This window comes from Tripterygium wilfordii, chromosome 4 (genome assembly GCF_013401445.1).
Source record: "Tripterygium wilfordii isolate XIE 37 chromosome 4, ASM1340144v1, whole genome shotgun sequence".
Taxonomy (NCBI): domain Eukaryota; kingdom Viridiplantae; phylum Streptophyta; class Magnoliopsida; order Celastrales; family Celastraceae; genus Tripterygium; species Tripterygium wilfordii.
The window spans coordinates 2,415,807-2,431,781 of NC_052235.1; the positions used below are offsets into that span (position 1 = coordinate 2,415,807).

Here is a 15,975-nt window from a genome sequence, read left to right on the forward strand (position 1 = left end):
TTACTTTGAAGAGTTCTCAACAACGATATCTAAACTTCCATATTAACACGAATCTAAAAGTGATAGGCTATAGCACGACAAGTATCAGTCTGCCATGGCTTGCAAATGACAATGCAAGTCACCGGAGTTGATAACTGAAATCACATACAACACCACAGAAAGGAAATGAACAATAATTCAACTGACTCATAGTTTGATTATTGGAATTGCATCCTCATTTTGACCAATTACATGCAGAGGCTACTGCATGCAGCCTACCTAAAGAATCTACCATCGTCACACAAATCTGTATTAATTACTTTGAAGAGTTCTCAACAACGATATCTAAACTCCCATAATAACATGAAACCAGCACGTAAAAACAGAACAAAAAAAAAATCATGGATTAAAACTTATAATTACCCAATACAGCTGTAATTCAACTAATTTTCCATAACATACCTACTTCTTGTAACTATAATAGTAAAACGAGAAACTAGACGCTGAAACTAGAAGCAAATCCAATGTGTTATCGATCATATTAACTCCCTTTTAACCTCATGTTTGACGTAAATTAATGATGAGTTAGGTAGTAACAGGAAAGTATTAGCAATTGGTACCAACTAATTAAAATAACATCGTCGTGAATAAAATGTTTTCTTATTCCTTCATGCTACAAGTACAAGTAATGTTGTTTGAATTTGAGTAATGATGGTAAATATATCAATATTCTAATGAATCTTAACCAGGTGTCGTGAATGCAATTATGCTTCTTATGATTAGCTTCTGAATGCAGTTAAAAGTGACTGAAAGGGAAAGTCAACTGAGATTCACGCACAAACAAAATTAGAATGCAAATGTCTCTCTCTCTCTCACTCTTCTCTTTTTTCCTTTTCTTTTACGGCACATAAATTTGTTACTGACTCTGTTTCAGAGATAATTGATCAAGAAAATTTCTTTTTGAAAAATAGTTAATTTTTTATATTGGGCCAACACTTGATAGTTGATACTATCTTACAAACAAACAACAACAAAAAAAATCATGAGTTTTTCTAAAACAGTGAATTTTCTTTTAAACATGCCGGGGCCTGAATATATGAAAAAGGACTCTCTAGTATAATTACACATTTGAGATTTAAAAGTTGGCTTAGTCAGACTAATGAAATCATGATGAAAGCAGGGAGGCCGAATCACCAAAAATAACAAAGCGTGAAATAAAAAATTGACCGTGAACCTTACATCTCAACTACCGAACTAATGTCAACGTGGGAATCATCTACAATATTAGAGTCCTAGCCTACGCATCATGTTCATTAAGGTTTTTTTAATGGCCCATCGGACTTGGTCAGTTTAAATAAACCTGAAATGTCAATCAATCTGGTCATTCTGCTGATAATTTTATTTTTTTTCTCGATAATATTAGAAAGCGATCACACCATTCGGGAAAAAAAATTGCTGAAATGCATAGATATCTATACTAGTGATTCTGGCGATTAAATGCATGGTAGAACAAAAAAAAAAGAGAGATTAATCTGGTAAAGATGACGCGGAAAATTCGAAGCACAATGATCACTTCGCAAATGGGATGCAGTACAGGATGTCCTAATACCGACGACCTTCTAGAAAGGCCTTGTTGCAAATTGTACTACAATTTCATGTCAATCATGGCGTTACACTTACATATCAAAGAATAGAGAGGTGCAGGGGTTAAATCTTAAGCTAACACGTGTTTAATTAACCAGAGAGTATAAATGGCTCCATGAGAATTTTATTTTTTGTAATGATATCAGGGTTGCTATATAACAATTAGGATATCCTACTACTGTGCTTCGTGTCCCCTTTATGAGAACGAAAAAGCTATTTGTCCCAACAACTAGGATCCCAGTTGTTGAGGTGTATGAAAGAGATTAAAAGTGTAAGTGATGGGTTTCACTTGCATTTTTAATCTCCTCCATACACCTCAGTAACTAGGATCATTGGGATCCTAGTTACTGGGACGAGTAGCAGAACTGTTATGAGATCTAATTGCTAATATAGGATTAATTAGTTAATTTTTTATACAATTATTCCCCCCAACAATGGCTGTTCCAACAATTTTTCAAGGAAAGAAAATAAATTTTTGGGAAAATATTGTTTATAGAGGAATTTAGTGGAGAACGTTCATTTAAAAAAATTTAAGAATCTAAATAGATCTCAATATCTAATAATATCAAATTGAATTCAACAAAAACATGGATATTTTATTATTATTTGGAATTTTAGATACCAAAAGCTTTGAAAAGTTTGAAAAACCAAGCAAGAAGATTTGTTCTAGTAATATGGAAGAAAGCAATTCAATTTTGTAGCTTATCCAGCAAACATAACCAAGTCTGTTTAGGGCCAATGGGACCAAAACAACTGGTCTCATGCAGACCAGACAAGAATCTGAAGGAGTGGAGGTCACGAACAGGATGAAAAATATTTTTGAATTTTTCATGAATTACACAAACAGCTGTTCAATTTTCTTTTATTGTTTCATGAAATCAAATAGAAAATAACCGCCCAATATTAAAGGGCTATACACCAAGTGGCATCCTTCCTAGTTCCTACCAAATCCCATTAAAAAACAAAACATGCTGTCATGCATTTTAAGAGCTAGTCCACAACACAACAAAAAAGGTTTTTTTTTTCCTTCTCATGGCTGCCTGCTGAGCTAGATAAAAATTGAAGAAATTAATTAACTTTCAGACAAATTATTTGTTGAATTGCTCTTCTACTAGCTCAGTGATTTGACGCAGCTAAGAAAAGGCTGCTAGCATGACTTTTTCACCAAATTTTGAAGATTTTTTTTCCCAAATCCTTTCAAGAGTTAACCAAATTTACATTGGGATGCAAATAAAAATAAAAGGTATGACATCGAACACAAAATAAGAGTTAGAACTCAAAATCCAGAACATTGAGATGTAAATTTTGGGGCAGAACAATAAACAATTGCAGTGCAAGGCACAGAGAGGTAAGGTTGGCATGATTTATCAAATTATGACTGCTAATTCACGCAAATAACACCAGAAATTCCTGTCACTCTTTTAATGTCACTGTAAATTGTAGAAGTGACACCCAAGTTCAAATTATCTGTTTTTTCCTCACAGAAAACAATCTAACATAAGCTATATATGTTCGCGCATTAGTACATTCCGACGCTACGCCAAAAATTAGGTAGTAAAATTGCTTTTAAAGAAATGTAAAGAACACTGCCTAGTTAAGTAAAAACAGGCTAACCATAGCTACCAAACTCAAGAACTAATCCCCCATGAAGAAGATGGGTTGCAATGCTAACGTATAACATATTGCAGGTCACACACGACACCCTGAAAGTTCTTTGACCTCGATATATATATATATATATATATATATATATATATATGTATGTATATATATATATATATATATATAACTATATATACATATGTATAAATAAGGAGCTTCCCCATGGTTACCTTGCTTGCTCATTTCAATCATAACCCAAACTTTTCTTTGATTTTCTTACCTATTGATCCCTAAACTAGAATAAAAATAACAAGCATGCGATTACAGAAGGATCTGGCTCTACGCTGCGCAATTCTTGCCCTAGCTTCTCTCCTTAACCACCCCTCTAGCTCTGGTTTTTAGACCAGAAACGGAAGGTGGTGTTGAATATTAGTTTATACTAACCAGGATATTCTTTGTATTTTTTCTTTTGATGAATTAGATTTGATTAGTATTGTTTTCAGGTACTTAAAGAGTAAAAATCCCAACAACTGAAAGCAGATCGGGAGCAAGCGTTGAATTCATGTGTCCTGATCGGTTGAGAGGTGTTTGTCTTGTTTTAGTCCTAAAACATTTCTAGTGCCCAACCACAACAATGGCGTCAACCAAGGCCGGTTCATCTATTCGTGTATGTGTGTGAGCAACACTTCTACACAGAAGAACAAAAGCATTAAAAATAGAGATTAGAATTGCCGGGAGAAGAGGTCAGAACTGACCTTGAAAATGAGATTATCGCCTTCAATTGGAAGAAGCAACTCCAATTTGTCGAACTACAGCCGCACATTTGAATTAACGGATGAGGACTACGGAGTCAGGGATTGCGAAGTCGGCGGCGCAATGTTGCCGATTTTTCTCGACGACCTGAGAAGAAACAGCCAGAATGATTTAGTTGAGGTCACGCTAGAGCTACAGGACGACTCTATTGTAGTTTGCAGTGTTACTCAACCTACTGGAGATGATGACGTTTCAGGAGGTTTAGCGAGGAGCATATCGGCGACGTCGAGAACTATTCGCCGGAAATTCGGATGGCTGAGATCGGGATCGCCTCGGTCATCGTCATCAGATATCGAAGCGAACACAATTTCTGCTCGCGATGCGCGGAAAATGAAAGCCAAACTTCAAAGGAGCAAATCGACCGCACAGAGAGCCCTCAAAGGACTCAGGTTCATCAGCAAGAACACTGATGCAGTAGATGCAGAGGAATTATGGAAAAAAGTGGAATCGCGGTTTAACAGACTCGCCAAGGACGAATTTCTTGCCATAGAAGATTTCGGTGAATGTATAGGTGAACTCTCGAAGTAACCAATCAAATTCATTAACAGCTCCGATTGACAGCCGAGAAAACGGGAGAAAATTTCTCTGTGATGCTAGGTCTGATTTTGATTTTGTTTGCGGTGAATTTTAGGTATGGTGGACTCAAAGGAGTTCGCGGTGGGGATTGTTGATGCCCTAGCGAGACGGAGGCGGCAAAAGATTTCAAAGATAACGAAAGAAGAACTGCGCGAGTTTTGGTTGCAAATTTCGGATCAAAGTTTCGACGCGCGCCTTCAAATTTTCTTTGATATGTGGGTCTCTCACACACTTTAGTTCTCTATGTTTTATCTCCTCTGCAACGTTGATCTCCCACAAAATCTACCCGATCGAACGGTTATCGAGTCCCGATTAGCGTTATTGAAGCATCCGGTTAACTGAACTGTAGATGGGCTTTTGGCCCAGCAGATGCTCTTGGTTTAAACAAATTTGTTGCATTAATGATAGATATTTCAGTCTTTAAATAATAATGATCCTTCCATGTTCTTTATCTTCTTCAGGGCAGACAGCAATGAAGATGGAAGGATCACAAGAGAAGAAGTGCAAGAGGTAGTTTACAAGATTTTGGTCAAAAAATGAAACATAAAATAAAAGAAAATTTTGTCTACCCTAGCTAATTTATTTTAGTACTGAATATCTTAGCAAATGGAATCAATTTTGGCCGCAACAGCTCCGATTGGTATGTTATTAAAGCAAATGATTTCAAAGAATCTTAGTTAGAAGTTTCCTTCCTCGATAATATATACAGAGTTTTTTTTTGTTTTTTGTTTTTGGCCTATTGACGTGTTTGGTTTGGTCTATGTGAACATTTAAAATCATATACAATAATGTCATGATCATAGCAAGCTTTATTAGTTTTCTTCTTTTAATCACAGCTCATAATGCTCAGTGCTTCTGCAAACAAGCTGTCCAAGCTGAACGAACAAGCTGAAGAGTACGCTGCGTTAATAATGGAAGAACTAGATCCTGAAAACCTTGGATATATTGAGGTACGTATCCACCTTCTTAAATCCTAACTGTAACTACGTTAATTTTGCTTGCTTGGAGCCTTGGATTAATTTGAAACTAATATCGACTGGGCTTGGGCTGGAGGCATACAAGATTTAAATAGCCCAATTGACAAAAGGCCGAATAAAGTTCAGCCCATCACTCAACCCTTGCCCAATCAGTAAATTGGGATGAGAGAGAATATTCAGGACTAACTTCTGTACCATTCCTGTCATGTGTTCAGTTATGGCAGTTGGAAACACTTCTACTACAAAGAGATGCATACATGAGCTACAGCAGACCACTTAGCACTGCAAGTGTAGGATGGAGTCAGAATCTGAGTTCAATCAAGCCCAAGAGTGTGGTAAGGAAGGCCAGCTTTACCCTACGGTGTCTAATTTTAGAGAACTGGCAGAGGTGTTGGGTTTTATTGCTCTGGTTTATGGCAATGGCCGGGCTCTTTGCATGGAAATTCATCCAATACAGGAACATGGCAGCATTTGAGGTCATGGGATACTGTCTTTGTACAGCCAAAGGCGCTGCAGAGACTCTAAAACTCAATATGGCTCTGGTTCTGCTACCGGTTTGTCGAAACATGTTGACAAGGCTTCGGTCCACTAGAGCAAGGTCATTTGTTTCCTTTGATGACAACATTAATTTTCACAAGGTAAGAGGAGAAATATCACAGTGGTGTCTAGTTTTGATGATATACCTGTGCTTATTTCTGACACTGCAAACGTTGACATGGTAGTACTTGGTAATTTGGCAGATGATTGCTAGTGCCATAGCCACTGGAGTTGTCATTCATGCAGGAGTTCATCTATCATGCGACTTTCCCCGTCTTGTACACTCATCTGATGAAAAATTTGCTTACATAGCTTCTGATTTTCATGACAAGAAGCCTAGTTACATAGGACTTCTGACTGGTGTTGAGGGTGCGACTGGATTGTTGATGGTGATTTTTATGGCCATCGCATTCATACTTGCAACACGCCATTTCAGGAGAAATGTGGTGAGGCTGCCAGCACCATTTAACAAATTGACAGGGTTCAATGCATTCTGGTATACCCACCACCTTCTTGGACTTGTTTACGTGTTGCTGCTCATTCATGGAACCTTCACATTTTTATCCCACAAGTGGTTCCAGAAAACAGTAAGAACTCTGAACATTTTGTTTATACGAAAAGCATGAACCAGACTGCGGCTGACTAATGTTGAAAGCTGTGTGACCTTCCCAGACAGGGATGTATATTTCTGTGCCGCTGTTGCTGTATGTGGCAGAAAGGACCCTGCGAACATGTAGATCAAACCATTATTCAGTAAAAATATTGAAGGTACTGCAAAACTCTCAGCCCTTCCATTTAATCCTTTCGTTTCTGTGAAAGCAATTGACTTCAAGAGTTTGACAATATATCTGCGAAATTACCCAAAAAGATATGTTAGTTCTGGTTAGAGAAGTTATATGAGCCTCTTGGCTTCTCCAGGTCTCGGTGCTACCAGGAAATGTGTTTAGCTTATTCATGTCAAAGCCAAATGGATTTAAGTACAAAAGCGGGCAATACATTTTTCTACAATGCCCGGCAATCTCTCCATTTGAATGGTAAGGGCGATCTTAACAGATATTCTCTCATCCTTTCGACACAGCAAGATGCTACAACGTTCTAGGCACCAAACTTACTCAGTGACCTTTCCAGGCATCCATTTTCCATCACTTCAGCACCCGGAGATGACTACCTAAGTGTTCACATCCGGATAGTGGGAGACTGGACCAAGGAATTGAAGCAGGTTTTAACAGAGGTAAACCATTCACCATGTGCTGGAACCACATTGGGCCATCTGATAAGTTTAGATCAAAAAGGGTAATTACATTCATCTCTATGTTCTAAAAATATGTCTATGGCAAAACATAATGTCCTAATCAATGCAGCCATCCCAGACTACATGTTGATGGTCCATATGGAGCTCCAGCACAGGACTACCAGAATTATGATGTCTTGCTCCTTGTGGGGCTAGGAATTGGAGCTACTCCTTTTATAAGCATCCTAAAAGATCTTCTAAATAATACAAGAACAGCAGAAGAACAAAGAGTATATTTCACATTCTACCAACTCCTGTATTTAAAAGTTGAATCTTCACTTCAAATACATTGACCTCCAATCATGTCCTGATGTCTAGGAATCGAACACTGAAACTAGTCAATCAGATGCCAGTTCGAACAGTTATTCATCTTCCAATATGACACCAGGGGACAAGAAGAAATCACAGAGGGCTAGAAATGCTCATTTCTATTGGGTTACCAGAGAAGCTGGGTCCTTTGAATGGTTTAAAGGAGTAATGGACGAAGTTGCAGAAATGGACCTTAAGGTCATACACATTTCATATCCACTGCAGTTTGCTCTCCCCACTATAATCTGATATAGGCAGTTACTGACATCATATATTCTTCTCATTTATGTATAAACTTGAACAGGGCCAAATCGAAATGCACAACTACCTTACAAGTGTTTATGAAGAGAGTGATGCAAGATCAACATTGATCACCATGGTCCAAGCTCTCAACCACGCCAAACATGGGGTTGACATCCTTTCTGGAACCCGAGTAAGTTCCCTGCTGACATGGTTGTAATGCCCACGCCATCCTATTTGGGAATGACTAAAGCTATCTCAAATTCAAGGCACTGGAGTATATGATCAATCATATGATAAATATATATTACACACAAGAATATAATTTCACCTGTTAACGAAGTCTTTTGCAGGTAAGGACACACTTTGCAAGGCCAAATTGGAGGGAAGTATTCTCCAAGATAGCTTCAAAACATCCAATGGCCACAGTAGGTAAAGATTATAGAATGAAACATACTTCATTGGCAGAGCTCATTGCCTCTAACGATAACTTTTTTAATAATGTTTGTGATATACCGATATATAGAAATTGATAACAAAAAAAATTGGGTTACCAAATTGTAGGGGTCTTCTACTGTGGGACGCCAGTGTTGGCGAAGGAGCTGAAGAAGTTATCACAAGAGATGAGTTACAGAACATCCACACGCTTTGAGTTCCACAAGGAATATTTCTGAAACAAGAAATCACCATTTTTTCAACCTTATTTTTTTATGTAATTATTAAAATAATTCAAGAATATGTATACACAGAAATATACACATGTAACATTGCAGTAATTCAGCGAGGTGTAAATTGAGAATTCTACCAACTAAGAGAATAGATTGTAATTTGAGACTGAATGTAAAGGCATTAACAATACCAGTGCTTTGGCAGCCATCAGGTATCCAAAGAAGGCTATCTGCCACATTCAAAGAAGTAAAACAAATTTACATATTGCATTCACTCTAAGCCATCTGTAACAAATAACCTTCTAACCAAAAGTAAATTTACCTAGCCAAACAAAGCCACAAGGACTTCAAATTGTTTCACCTTGGTCAGCTGAGAGAAATTAGAAGCAAACAAAAAACATTAAACAAAAAAAGAAAAGAAAAGGAAAGCAGTGTTCTAAAAGTCTAAGAAACTAAAAAACTCTTTTTAAAACAATATTCTGCATGCATGGTAAACATCTATTTCTCAAAAGTTTATGTATTGATATTCCCCTGTCATCCAAAACAAAAGGAAGGTAATATACAACATTCTTTAGAGATCCACAGTTAAAGACCGCATATGTCACTCAAAGACGAAAATAATTTAATTGCAACAAGTGAATCTAAGGTTGGATAGATAATCCATTGCTTCACAAAGTCCTTCCATGTCACAAGTTTTAAGTAGAAATGACTCCATTAAAAGTTCCCCAAAAGACAGCTGCTTCCTTGTTGCATGGAGCACAAGCGATTAGGTGGCTTCAATCATCTTTCAATCTCTTGAGCAGTTTAGCAGCCCAACGTCGAACACGTCGCTTCAGCGTATAACCAACAACAACACCAGCCACAAAGAAAATCACGCAGAGCTTTGAGCATGTCCACATTGAAACCACTTGCCTGCAATCAGATAAACATTGAGTCACCAGTATAAAAAAAGAGAGAGAGAAAATAAGTCCAGCGATTAAATATTAGCTTTTAAACAACGGGAGCTGACCACAAACTTTTCCGTACTCAAAACTTCAGACAACTTTGACAAAGCTCTTTACTAAATTGTCGACTAAAGTACTTCTTGTCTCTAGCAAATGTTCATGAACTTAATATGAGGGTGAGAACCAAATGAAATCAAAGTTCCAACATGTTTTCTGGATTATACACAATTCACCTAAAGCCAATTTGACAGCTATAGGTTGATATGTAGAAGGGCAATCAAACCAAGAGAATGCTTCCCCAAGATTTTAGTTACAAAGATATAGAAGTACATGTATAAAACATAGACGAGTGTATAAAAAGATTCTGATCATTATCACCTAACAATCAATCGAGTGCCATAAATTACCAACCGGAACATGGAAGCAGTTTGTAGACTACTAGAAATCCTCACACTGTATTTGGAACTATATTGCTTGAAATTAGGAAGTCCTAAAATATCTGAAGATATTACACAAGTTCATCATACTTCGATCATCAGCACATCCCAAAGAACCCAGAACAAGATAATACAAGTACCTGGGAGGCCTAGTGACCAAGACGCTGGACTGATCAGAAGCAGATACAGTGGCAGGCATGTCTTTCCCGCTGAATTTGAACGGATTATCGGGCAACGAAGAAGAAACTGATTTGGGGTCTTCTGAAATTCCTCGAACAAAATTCTGTAACCCCTCCATTCGTTCAAAAGATTCAAGAATAACAAATGGAAATCAATACAATTACTGAATTACAACAGCCAGAAAAACCGACACCCTAAATATATAAAGGATCCATCATTGATTTCTTGGCGAATCGGAAAATCGGGCGTGGTAGAGCTCTCGTGGGTTAGGCCCGTTAGGGTTTTAAGGGGTTTTGCTCGACTTTGTATACCAAAAGTATTTGAAATTTCAAATAAGCCCTAGTTAAAGGCGTAATGCTTAAAACAATCGAAATTAGTGTAAATTTCAAAAGTTCAAGGACAAAAACAATAAAACCATGATAGTTTTTTTTTTTTTAACGGACAATTGGAACCCTAGTGATTAAGATAATACACATCATTTTTACCACTCCAACTAATAACTCGGTTTAAAACATGATAGATTTAAACATTTATTTTGCTTAAGAAAAAAAATAAAGTTTTTACGGTATTCTTAGTGTTGAAGCCTTGTAGAGATGATGTTAAAATTATGAGATTCTTGCCATTGGAAATTTCAAATTCAACTGCAAATTTATTTATTTTTCATTTATAATAGTACATGCTTTTAATTTGATTTCTTAGATCTACCTCTTGTAGTATGAGAAATCGACCTTTCTAATGTAAGAATTGAAGCAAACATTTCTCTTCTTTTTCTACATTATTTCATGTTCTTCATAGTCCTGACTACCATAAGCGCTAAAAGCCTCTGCTAACCATGATTTCTTCCTCCAGGAGTTCCATCCCATTTCCTCACAAATCTCATCACTGTGGTTTATACTGAACGTGGAGATGCAATGCCTCTTGTAGAACCTGGTACTCTTTTTCATGACCTCTATCTCTTTAGATACTTGTTCAAGCATTTTCTCTACACTTGGAAGTTTGAATTTCTCACCAACCAGTCTTGCCAACCACATGCTTCTCAGCTCTGCTGTGTGTAGATTTGAAACACTCTCAATGTATCCCACAAATGCCATGTTTGGTATCAGCGGATGTATAGTTCCCCTGCCATGAAATAATCGCGCGTTAAATGATCGCCATTTCAACCCAATAAATTAACTTGTCGTGTGTGTCGGGGTCTTACTTACCTGTATAAGGGCATGACACCAGAAGTGGATTCAAGCAAACTCTGGAAAGGTTCTGGCAAGATGGTTTTGAGCTTTTTCTTCCCATCATAACCCGTTGCGAAAATCACAACATCAGCAGCTATTTTCGTGTAATCTTCGAATTCGATTCCTTCCCTGGAAAACCACCATTTTGATGCTCTTTTGAACACAATCTTTCCCTTATCAGCCTCATCAAAGAAATTCTCTGGCATGATAGCCATCTGACATGAAGCATAGTCTTCCACAAATGGGTGCTCTGGTTTCAATCCATATTTTATCAGAGGAAGTTTCCATAGCAAGTAGGACTCGATGAATTTCGAAACTGCTTGTCTCTGTTAGCCAAATTAACATAGTATTAATCCACTTTTTTCCTAAAAAGTTTAGTTAATTGAGTTTGGAATTGTATTGCTACCATTGGAGAGAGGAAGAGGCAGAGGAGGGTCCTGAGAAAGCTCTGGTTTGGTGTTCCATGGATGAACTGTGAAGACCTTGTGGAGAAGAACATGAAGAAAGGCAGACCCCAGACCCAGTAATGAGGGACAGTCCAGTGTAAGGTCCTTACCACCATTGTACACGGTTGTCCTTCTGGTCCTTCAACACGTCAACATATATATACATATATATGTATAATAACATCAATACTAAGTTACAGGCAGCTCACCTATATTCTATGAAAGAGAATTGATTCAATTGAATGTATAAAACCAAGCTTGAAGAAGTAATTGAATGGTCTAATTAAAAAAAAAGGTATGGGGGATCAAAATTGTCAAAATCTGGAACAGACAGGAGAGTTGTCTTTTGTCTTCGCACGTCATATATGCGTCATCGCACTAATATACGTGGAAGTCAAAGTCTTGTATTTTAGAATCTATAAAAACGTGCGTATATATGTAGTCAACATTTTCTATGGAATTCTCTTCTGAATTTCCTTCTTTTCACATTTTTATTTGACTTGTGTGAACACCACCAAACCATGCAACGTGGAAATTCAAAACTAGCCAACTTTGTATTGTCACACACACACATATAATATATATATATATATATAGAGAGAGAGAGAGAGAGAGAGAGTGAGTGAGAGAGAGAGGAAACCAATGACGTATGATATTGTACAATTGTAGAGTTTGGTAGGAATAATGAAACAATTTTTGTTTATGCTTCATCACTTCTTCGTTAGAACGATAATGACCACATTTCATTTTAGTTAAAGTTCTGCACAAGTGTAATATTTTTTCCTTGTATATGGATATATCAAAATCAACTTCAAATTAATCATTAAAATTATAATTAGCATTTCAATTAATTAGATATCTGGTGTATACATATAATTAAGATTTATGAATTAATTAATTACCTTGGTTAGCTTGAGCAGACTCCATGGCAAGATCAATCGCAGATTTTTTGAATCCAACGACGACAACTTTCTTTCCTTTAAGTAGTTTAGATGCAGAGTCCTTGTCAAGTTTGCAGTAATCCATGGTATGCATAACCTGGCCTTTAAACATTTCAGGCCCTTTGTTGTGTGGGAAAGCTGGAATTTTAGGTATGTCGCCATATTTTCCAATGCAAACAGCCACAAATTCGAATGTGTACCGCTGCAATAAATTCAACCAAATAGAAATAAATCACCATTGTCTTTCACTCCTTCGCACTACCACAAGTAATGTTCAAGATAACCTAATAAATTAATTGAAGATAAATCAATTAAGAAGATCAAATTGAAACTGAATTTTAGAATTTTAATGCAATCATCACCTTCAGAAAAAACTTTAGTAAATCGTTTCATTTTAATAAAATTAGCTATATATATATATGTATATAAACATCTAGGCCGAAAACCTGGAAATAATGCATGGTATTTGGAAACGAATATATACAAGAAGTATAATAGGTCTTGAAAATTCAAATGTATTTTATATATTATCAACAAATTTGATGAGAATAAGAACTTGAACGTCTAAAAATATATATTTTTTTAAGAAGAAAAAATCAATTAGGACTACCTGAATAGTCTCTGATTCATTGTGTTGCACGGCCACCTCCCAAACAGACTGACCAGGCAATAGACTTCCATACTCCCCAGGACCCGTCCCGGACCGGTCTCCAATGAACCTAAGTTCCACCACCTTTGAACTGAATTTGATATATTTTCTCAAATCGAAATGTTTGACATAAGAATCTAAGTAATTCAGAATCTCAAGATGAGAAGGAAAACTGGGATCATCTCTATTAGGCCATGGAAAATCAGTGAACTCATAATCGGAGCGAGGAGACTGAAGTTTGGTTGAACTGTAAGAACAGCTTCCCCAAACACCTCCAATGGAGTCAGTGGCCTCAAAAAGGATAGGATTGTAGTGACTAAGCTGCTTTAGAGCAGCTAAACCACTAACCCCGCCTCCTATAATTGCAATTCTTGAGACCACGAGAGGAAGTTGGTGGTTAATTTGATGGGTAGTAGGCATCTTAATTAGAAAAATTGGCTTTCAATAATAATCTAGGGTTTTTTTTTGTTGTTGTTGCTGTTGGAGGTGATGATCGATGGCTATGCATGGTGTGTGTTTATAGTGCAGTATGTGGGTCCTGCATGCTTGAAGCAAGTGAAGTTGACTTTTTAGACAGGGATATATATATATATATATATAATAATATAAATGAAGGAACAACGACCATTTTCAGTTGTTGTAATTAATTAGTACTCAGTAGTAGTGTCTGTGAAATTGTTTCGTAATGTATGGGAAATTGCGCAAGTGAGAAAGCATGAAGCATGTACATATCAAAGAAATTTCTCTGCAACTTTCAAACCCCAAAACGCAGACATTAGGGACATTATGTATATGTATATATATAACATTTCCCTTTTTTTTGATAGATATATAAAACGTACATTTCTAGGAAACTTCAAAAGAAGACTCCCACATATTTAATTCCAATTTGTAAGTAATAAACTAACATTCATAAATATTAGCGTTAAACATTTTGCAAGACGCTGGTTTAGTTGACGACATTTGTTTGGGTCGTACGTTTGTATGTGGGAGTGTTAGTATTGAATTGTAATTGAATGAACGGAACAAAATGAAAAAGAAACACGTAGAGTATATATCTATATCTATATATATATATATATATATGTCAACAACCCTCAGTTGAGGTGATTAAGGCATGTATTCGAATTGGATAGTATCCAAATTCGAATTCTCATTTCCGCTTAGGAAAAAACAAAGGTGAGGTGATTATCCATCAAAAGAAAACAAGTGTTGGTTTAATCGTTGTATACCATGGCGGCAGTAGTAGTGAAGTCATGTTGTATTTTTTTATTTTTTTTTAGTACGAAGTCATGTTGTTATTGATAGTTTGGAGAATTACCTAAAATTATGAATATTCGACCCATATTATTCATGACCTTAAGTTCCAGAGTCTTCTTGCTTCAATTCTTACTTTAATTTTGTTACCTTTTTGATAAATCAACCAATGCAAATTGAATTATAACAGCCGAAAAATTAGATTCATGACACATAAGAACACATCATTATTAATTTCGCAACTTTATGTTGTTCACTATATATGAATATGGACCAAAAAATTTCATGACTAATTTCATTAGTAAAAATGTTTGTAATCTCTATGTGTATAATATAATATAATCAATATATATATATATATATATATAACAGTGGTCACTTTCAGATTACGCATTATTTGTTTCAAATTTCTTTCCTTTCCATCTTTATTTCTTGATGAATATCAATAGACAAACAATGTGCATGAATCTATGTGTCGTCCATGTCACTTTCGGGGAATTTTTCATGGAATATAAACGCAAATTTCCATGAACAAATGTACGAGCCAATGCAAATTATTTGATCAAAATAATTGTCTACACGTCTCTTGAAATTAATCAAAATCCAAGCACTACCGAAGATGAATGAAATTGGCCATATATACTTTATGTTCTTCCAGTTCCAGATTTTCTTGGTCCATGTTGATTAATTAATAAAGATAGTCAGTATATACTGGTTCAAATATTCCCATAAAACTTTATGTCGTTCATATCCTTTATGGTCACCCTCTTTGGACTTTGAATAATTCGAAGAACAACATTTTTTTTTATTTTTTTAAAAGTTCCCACTTCCCCTTGAATTTCCTATCATATTTTCTACTTAATCTATATATATACATAGAATTAATTAAATGGTTGAGTTTCGTTCAATTGGTTTTGAATTTAATTTGTGATTAATTAATTTGGTCAAAGTTTGAATCAAAATTAAAGTTGCCCTGCTTCTTACATATTCGTGATTCAAACGAAATCAATCGATATTGCGACAACTTTTTGTTAGAGACTGAAGCACACCCTCTCAACACATGACCGTATAAGAAATATTGTGTGTGCGCATGCACGATCCAACGCACAAAACTAGCTAGTGAGGCAACCCTCTTCAAATTAGGTAGAACTGTTAAATATGGAAAAAAAAATTACGGCCGTTCGGTTCCAAAATACTTTTGTGACAAACATATTATTCCTTATAAAAATAATACTCTAAAGCTTCTGAATCCATATAAT

The 15,975-nt window shown here is 36.1% G+C and overlaps 2 protein-coding genes and 1 long non-coding RNA gene across 6 annotated transcripts; 1 reads left to right on the plus strand and 2 right to left on the minus strand.

Annotated features, from left to right (window-relative positions):
* Positions 1-3,426: 3,426 nt before the first annotated feature.
* Positions 3,427-8,824, plus strand: LOC119997325 (respiratory burst oxidase homolog protein E-like). 3 transcript variants are annotated; one of them, XM_038844261.1, is made up of 15 exons: positions 3,427-3,641; positions 3,729-4,549; positions 4,670-4,829; positions 5,076-5,124; positions 5,451-5,564; positions 5,807-6,229; positions 6,332-6,715; positions 6,801-6,896; positions 7,047-7,162; positions 7,257-7,421; positions 7,490-7,649; positions 7,738-7,926; positions 8,033-8,161; positions 8,322-8,387; positions 8,523-8,824. In XM_038844261.1, exons 2-15 carry the CDS (start codon positions 3,988-3,990, stop codon positions 8,640-8,642), a joined length of 2,733 nt encoding a protein of 910 aa, XP_038700189.1. In that variant the 5' UTR covers positions 3,427-3,641; positions 3,729-3,987; the 3' UTR covers positions 8,643-8,824. The 3 variants fall into 3 exon arrangements, with proteins under 3 accessions (XP_038700189.1, XP_038700190.1, XP_038700188.1); XM_038844262.1 differs by having other exon boundaries at positions 7,499-7,649; positions 8,322-8,400; positions 8,533-8,824; XM_038844260.1 differs by having other exon boundaries at positions 3,428-3,641; positions 8,322-8,400; positions 8,533-8,824.
* Positions 6,715-8,419, minus strand: LOC119997327. Of its 2 annotated transcripts, none has more exons than XR_005467993.1 (3): positions 8,300-8,419; positions 8,057-8,215; positions 6,715-6,851 (listed from the first exon to the last, which is right to left on the minus strand). It is a non-coding gene; the product is annotated as an uncharacterized LOC119997327 (long non-coding RNA). The 2 variants fall into 2 exon arrangements; XR_005467994.1 differs by having other exon boundaries at positions 8,057-8,201; positions 8,300-8,406.
* A 2,004-nt stretch (positions 8,825-10,828) lies between the features above and the next one.
* LOC119997782 (probable flavin-containing monooxygenase 1) lies at positions 10,829-13,927 on the minus strand. Its single transcript, XM_038844970.1, has 5 exons — positions 13,421-13,927; positions 12,772-13,012; positions 11,830-12,008; positions 11,400-11,749; positions 10,829-11,316 (listed from the first exon to the last, which is right to left on the minus strand). The coding sequence occupies exons 1-5, from the start codon at positions 13,877-13,879 to the stop codon at positions 10,968-10,970; spliced, it is 1,578 nt and encodes a 525-aa protein (XP_038700898.1). The 5' UTR covers positions 13,880-13,927; the 3' UTR covers positions 10,829-10,967.
* Positions 13,928-15,975: the final 2,048 nt, after the last annotated feature.

Coding starts and splice junctions, on each gene's coding strand:
- LOC119997325 (XM_038844260.1), top strand. CDS start 3,988: ATGAGATTATCGCCTTCAATTGGAAGAAGCAACTCCAATTTGTCGAAC. Junction 8,162..8,321: donor ACATCCTTTCTGGAACCCGA/GTAAGTTCCCTG, acceptor AGTCTTTTGCAG/GTAAGGACACACTTTGCAAG. Junction 8,401..8,532: donor ACATCCAATGGCCACAGTAG/GTAAAGATTATA, acceptor ACCAAATTGTAG/GGGTCTTCTACTGTGGGACG.
- LOC119997782 (XM_038844970.1), bottom strand. CDS start 13,879: ATGCCTACTACCCATCAAATTAACCACCAACTTCCTCTCGTGGTCTCA. Junction 12,009..12,771: donor GTCTGCTCAAGCTAACCAAG/GTAATTAATTAA, acceptor GACGTGTTGAAG/GACCAGAAGGACAACCGTGT. Junction 11,317..11,399: donor GGTGTCATGCCCTTATACAG/GTAAGTAAGACC, acceptor ATTTCATGGCAG/GGGAACTATACATCCGCTGA.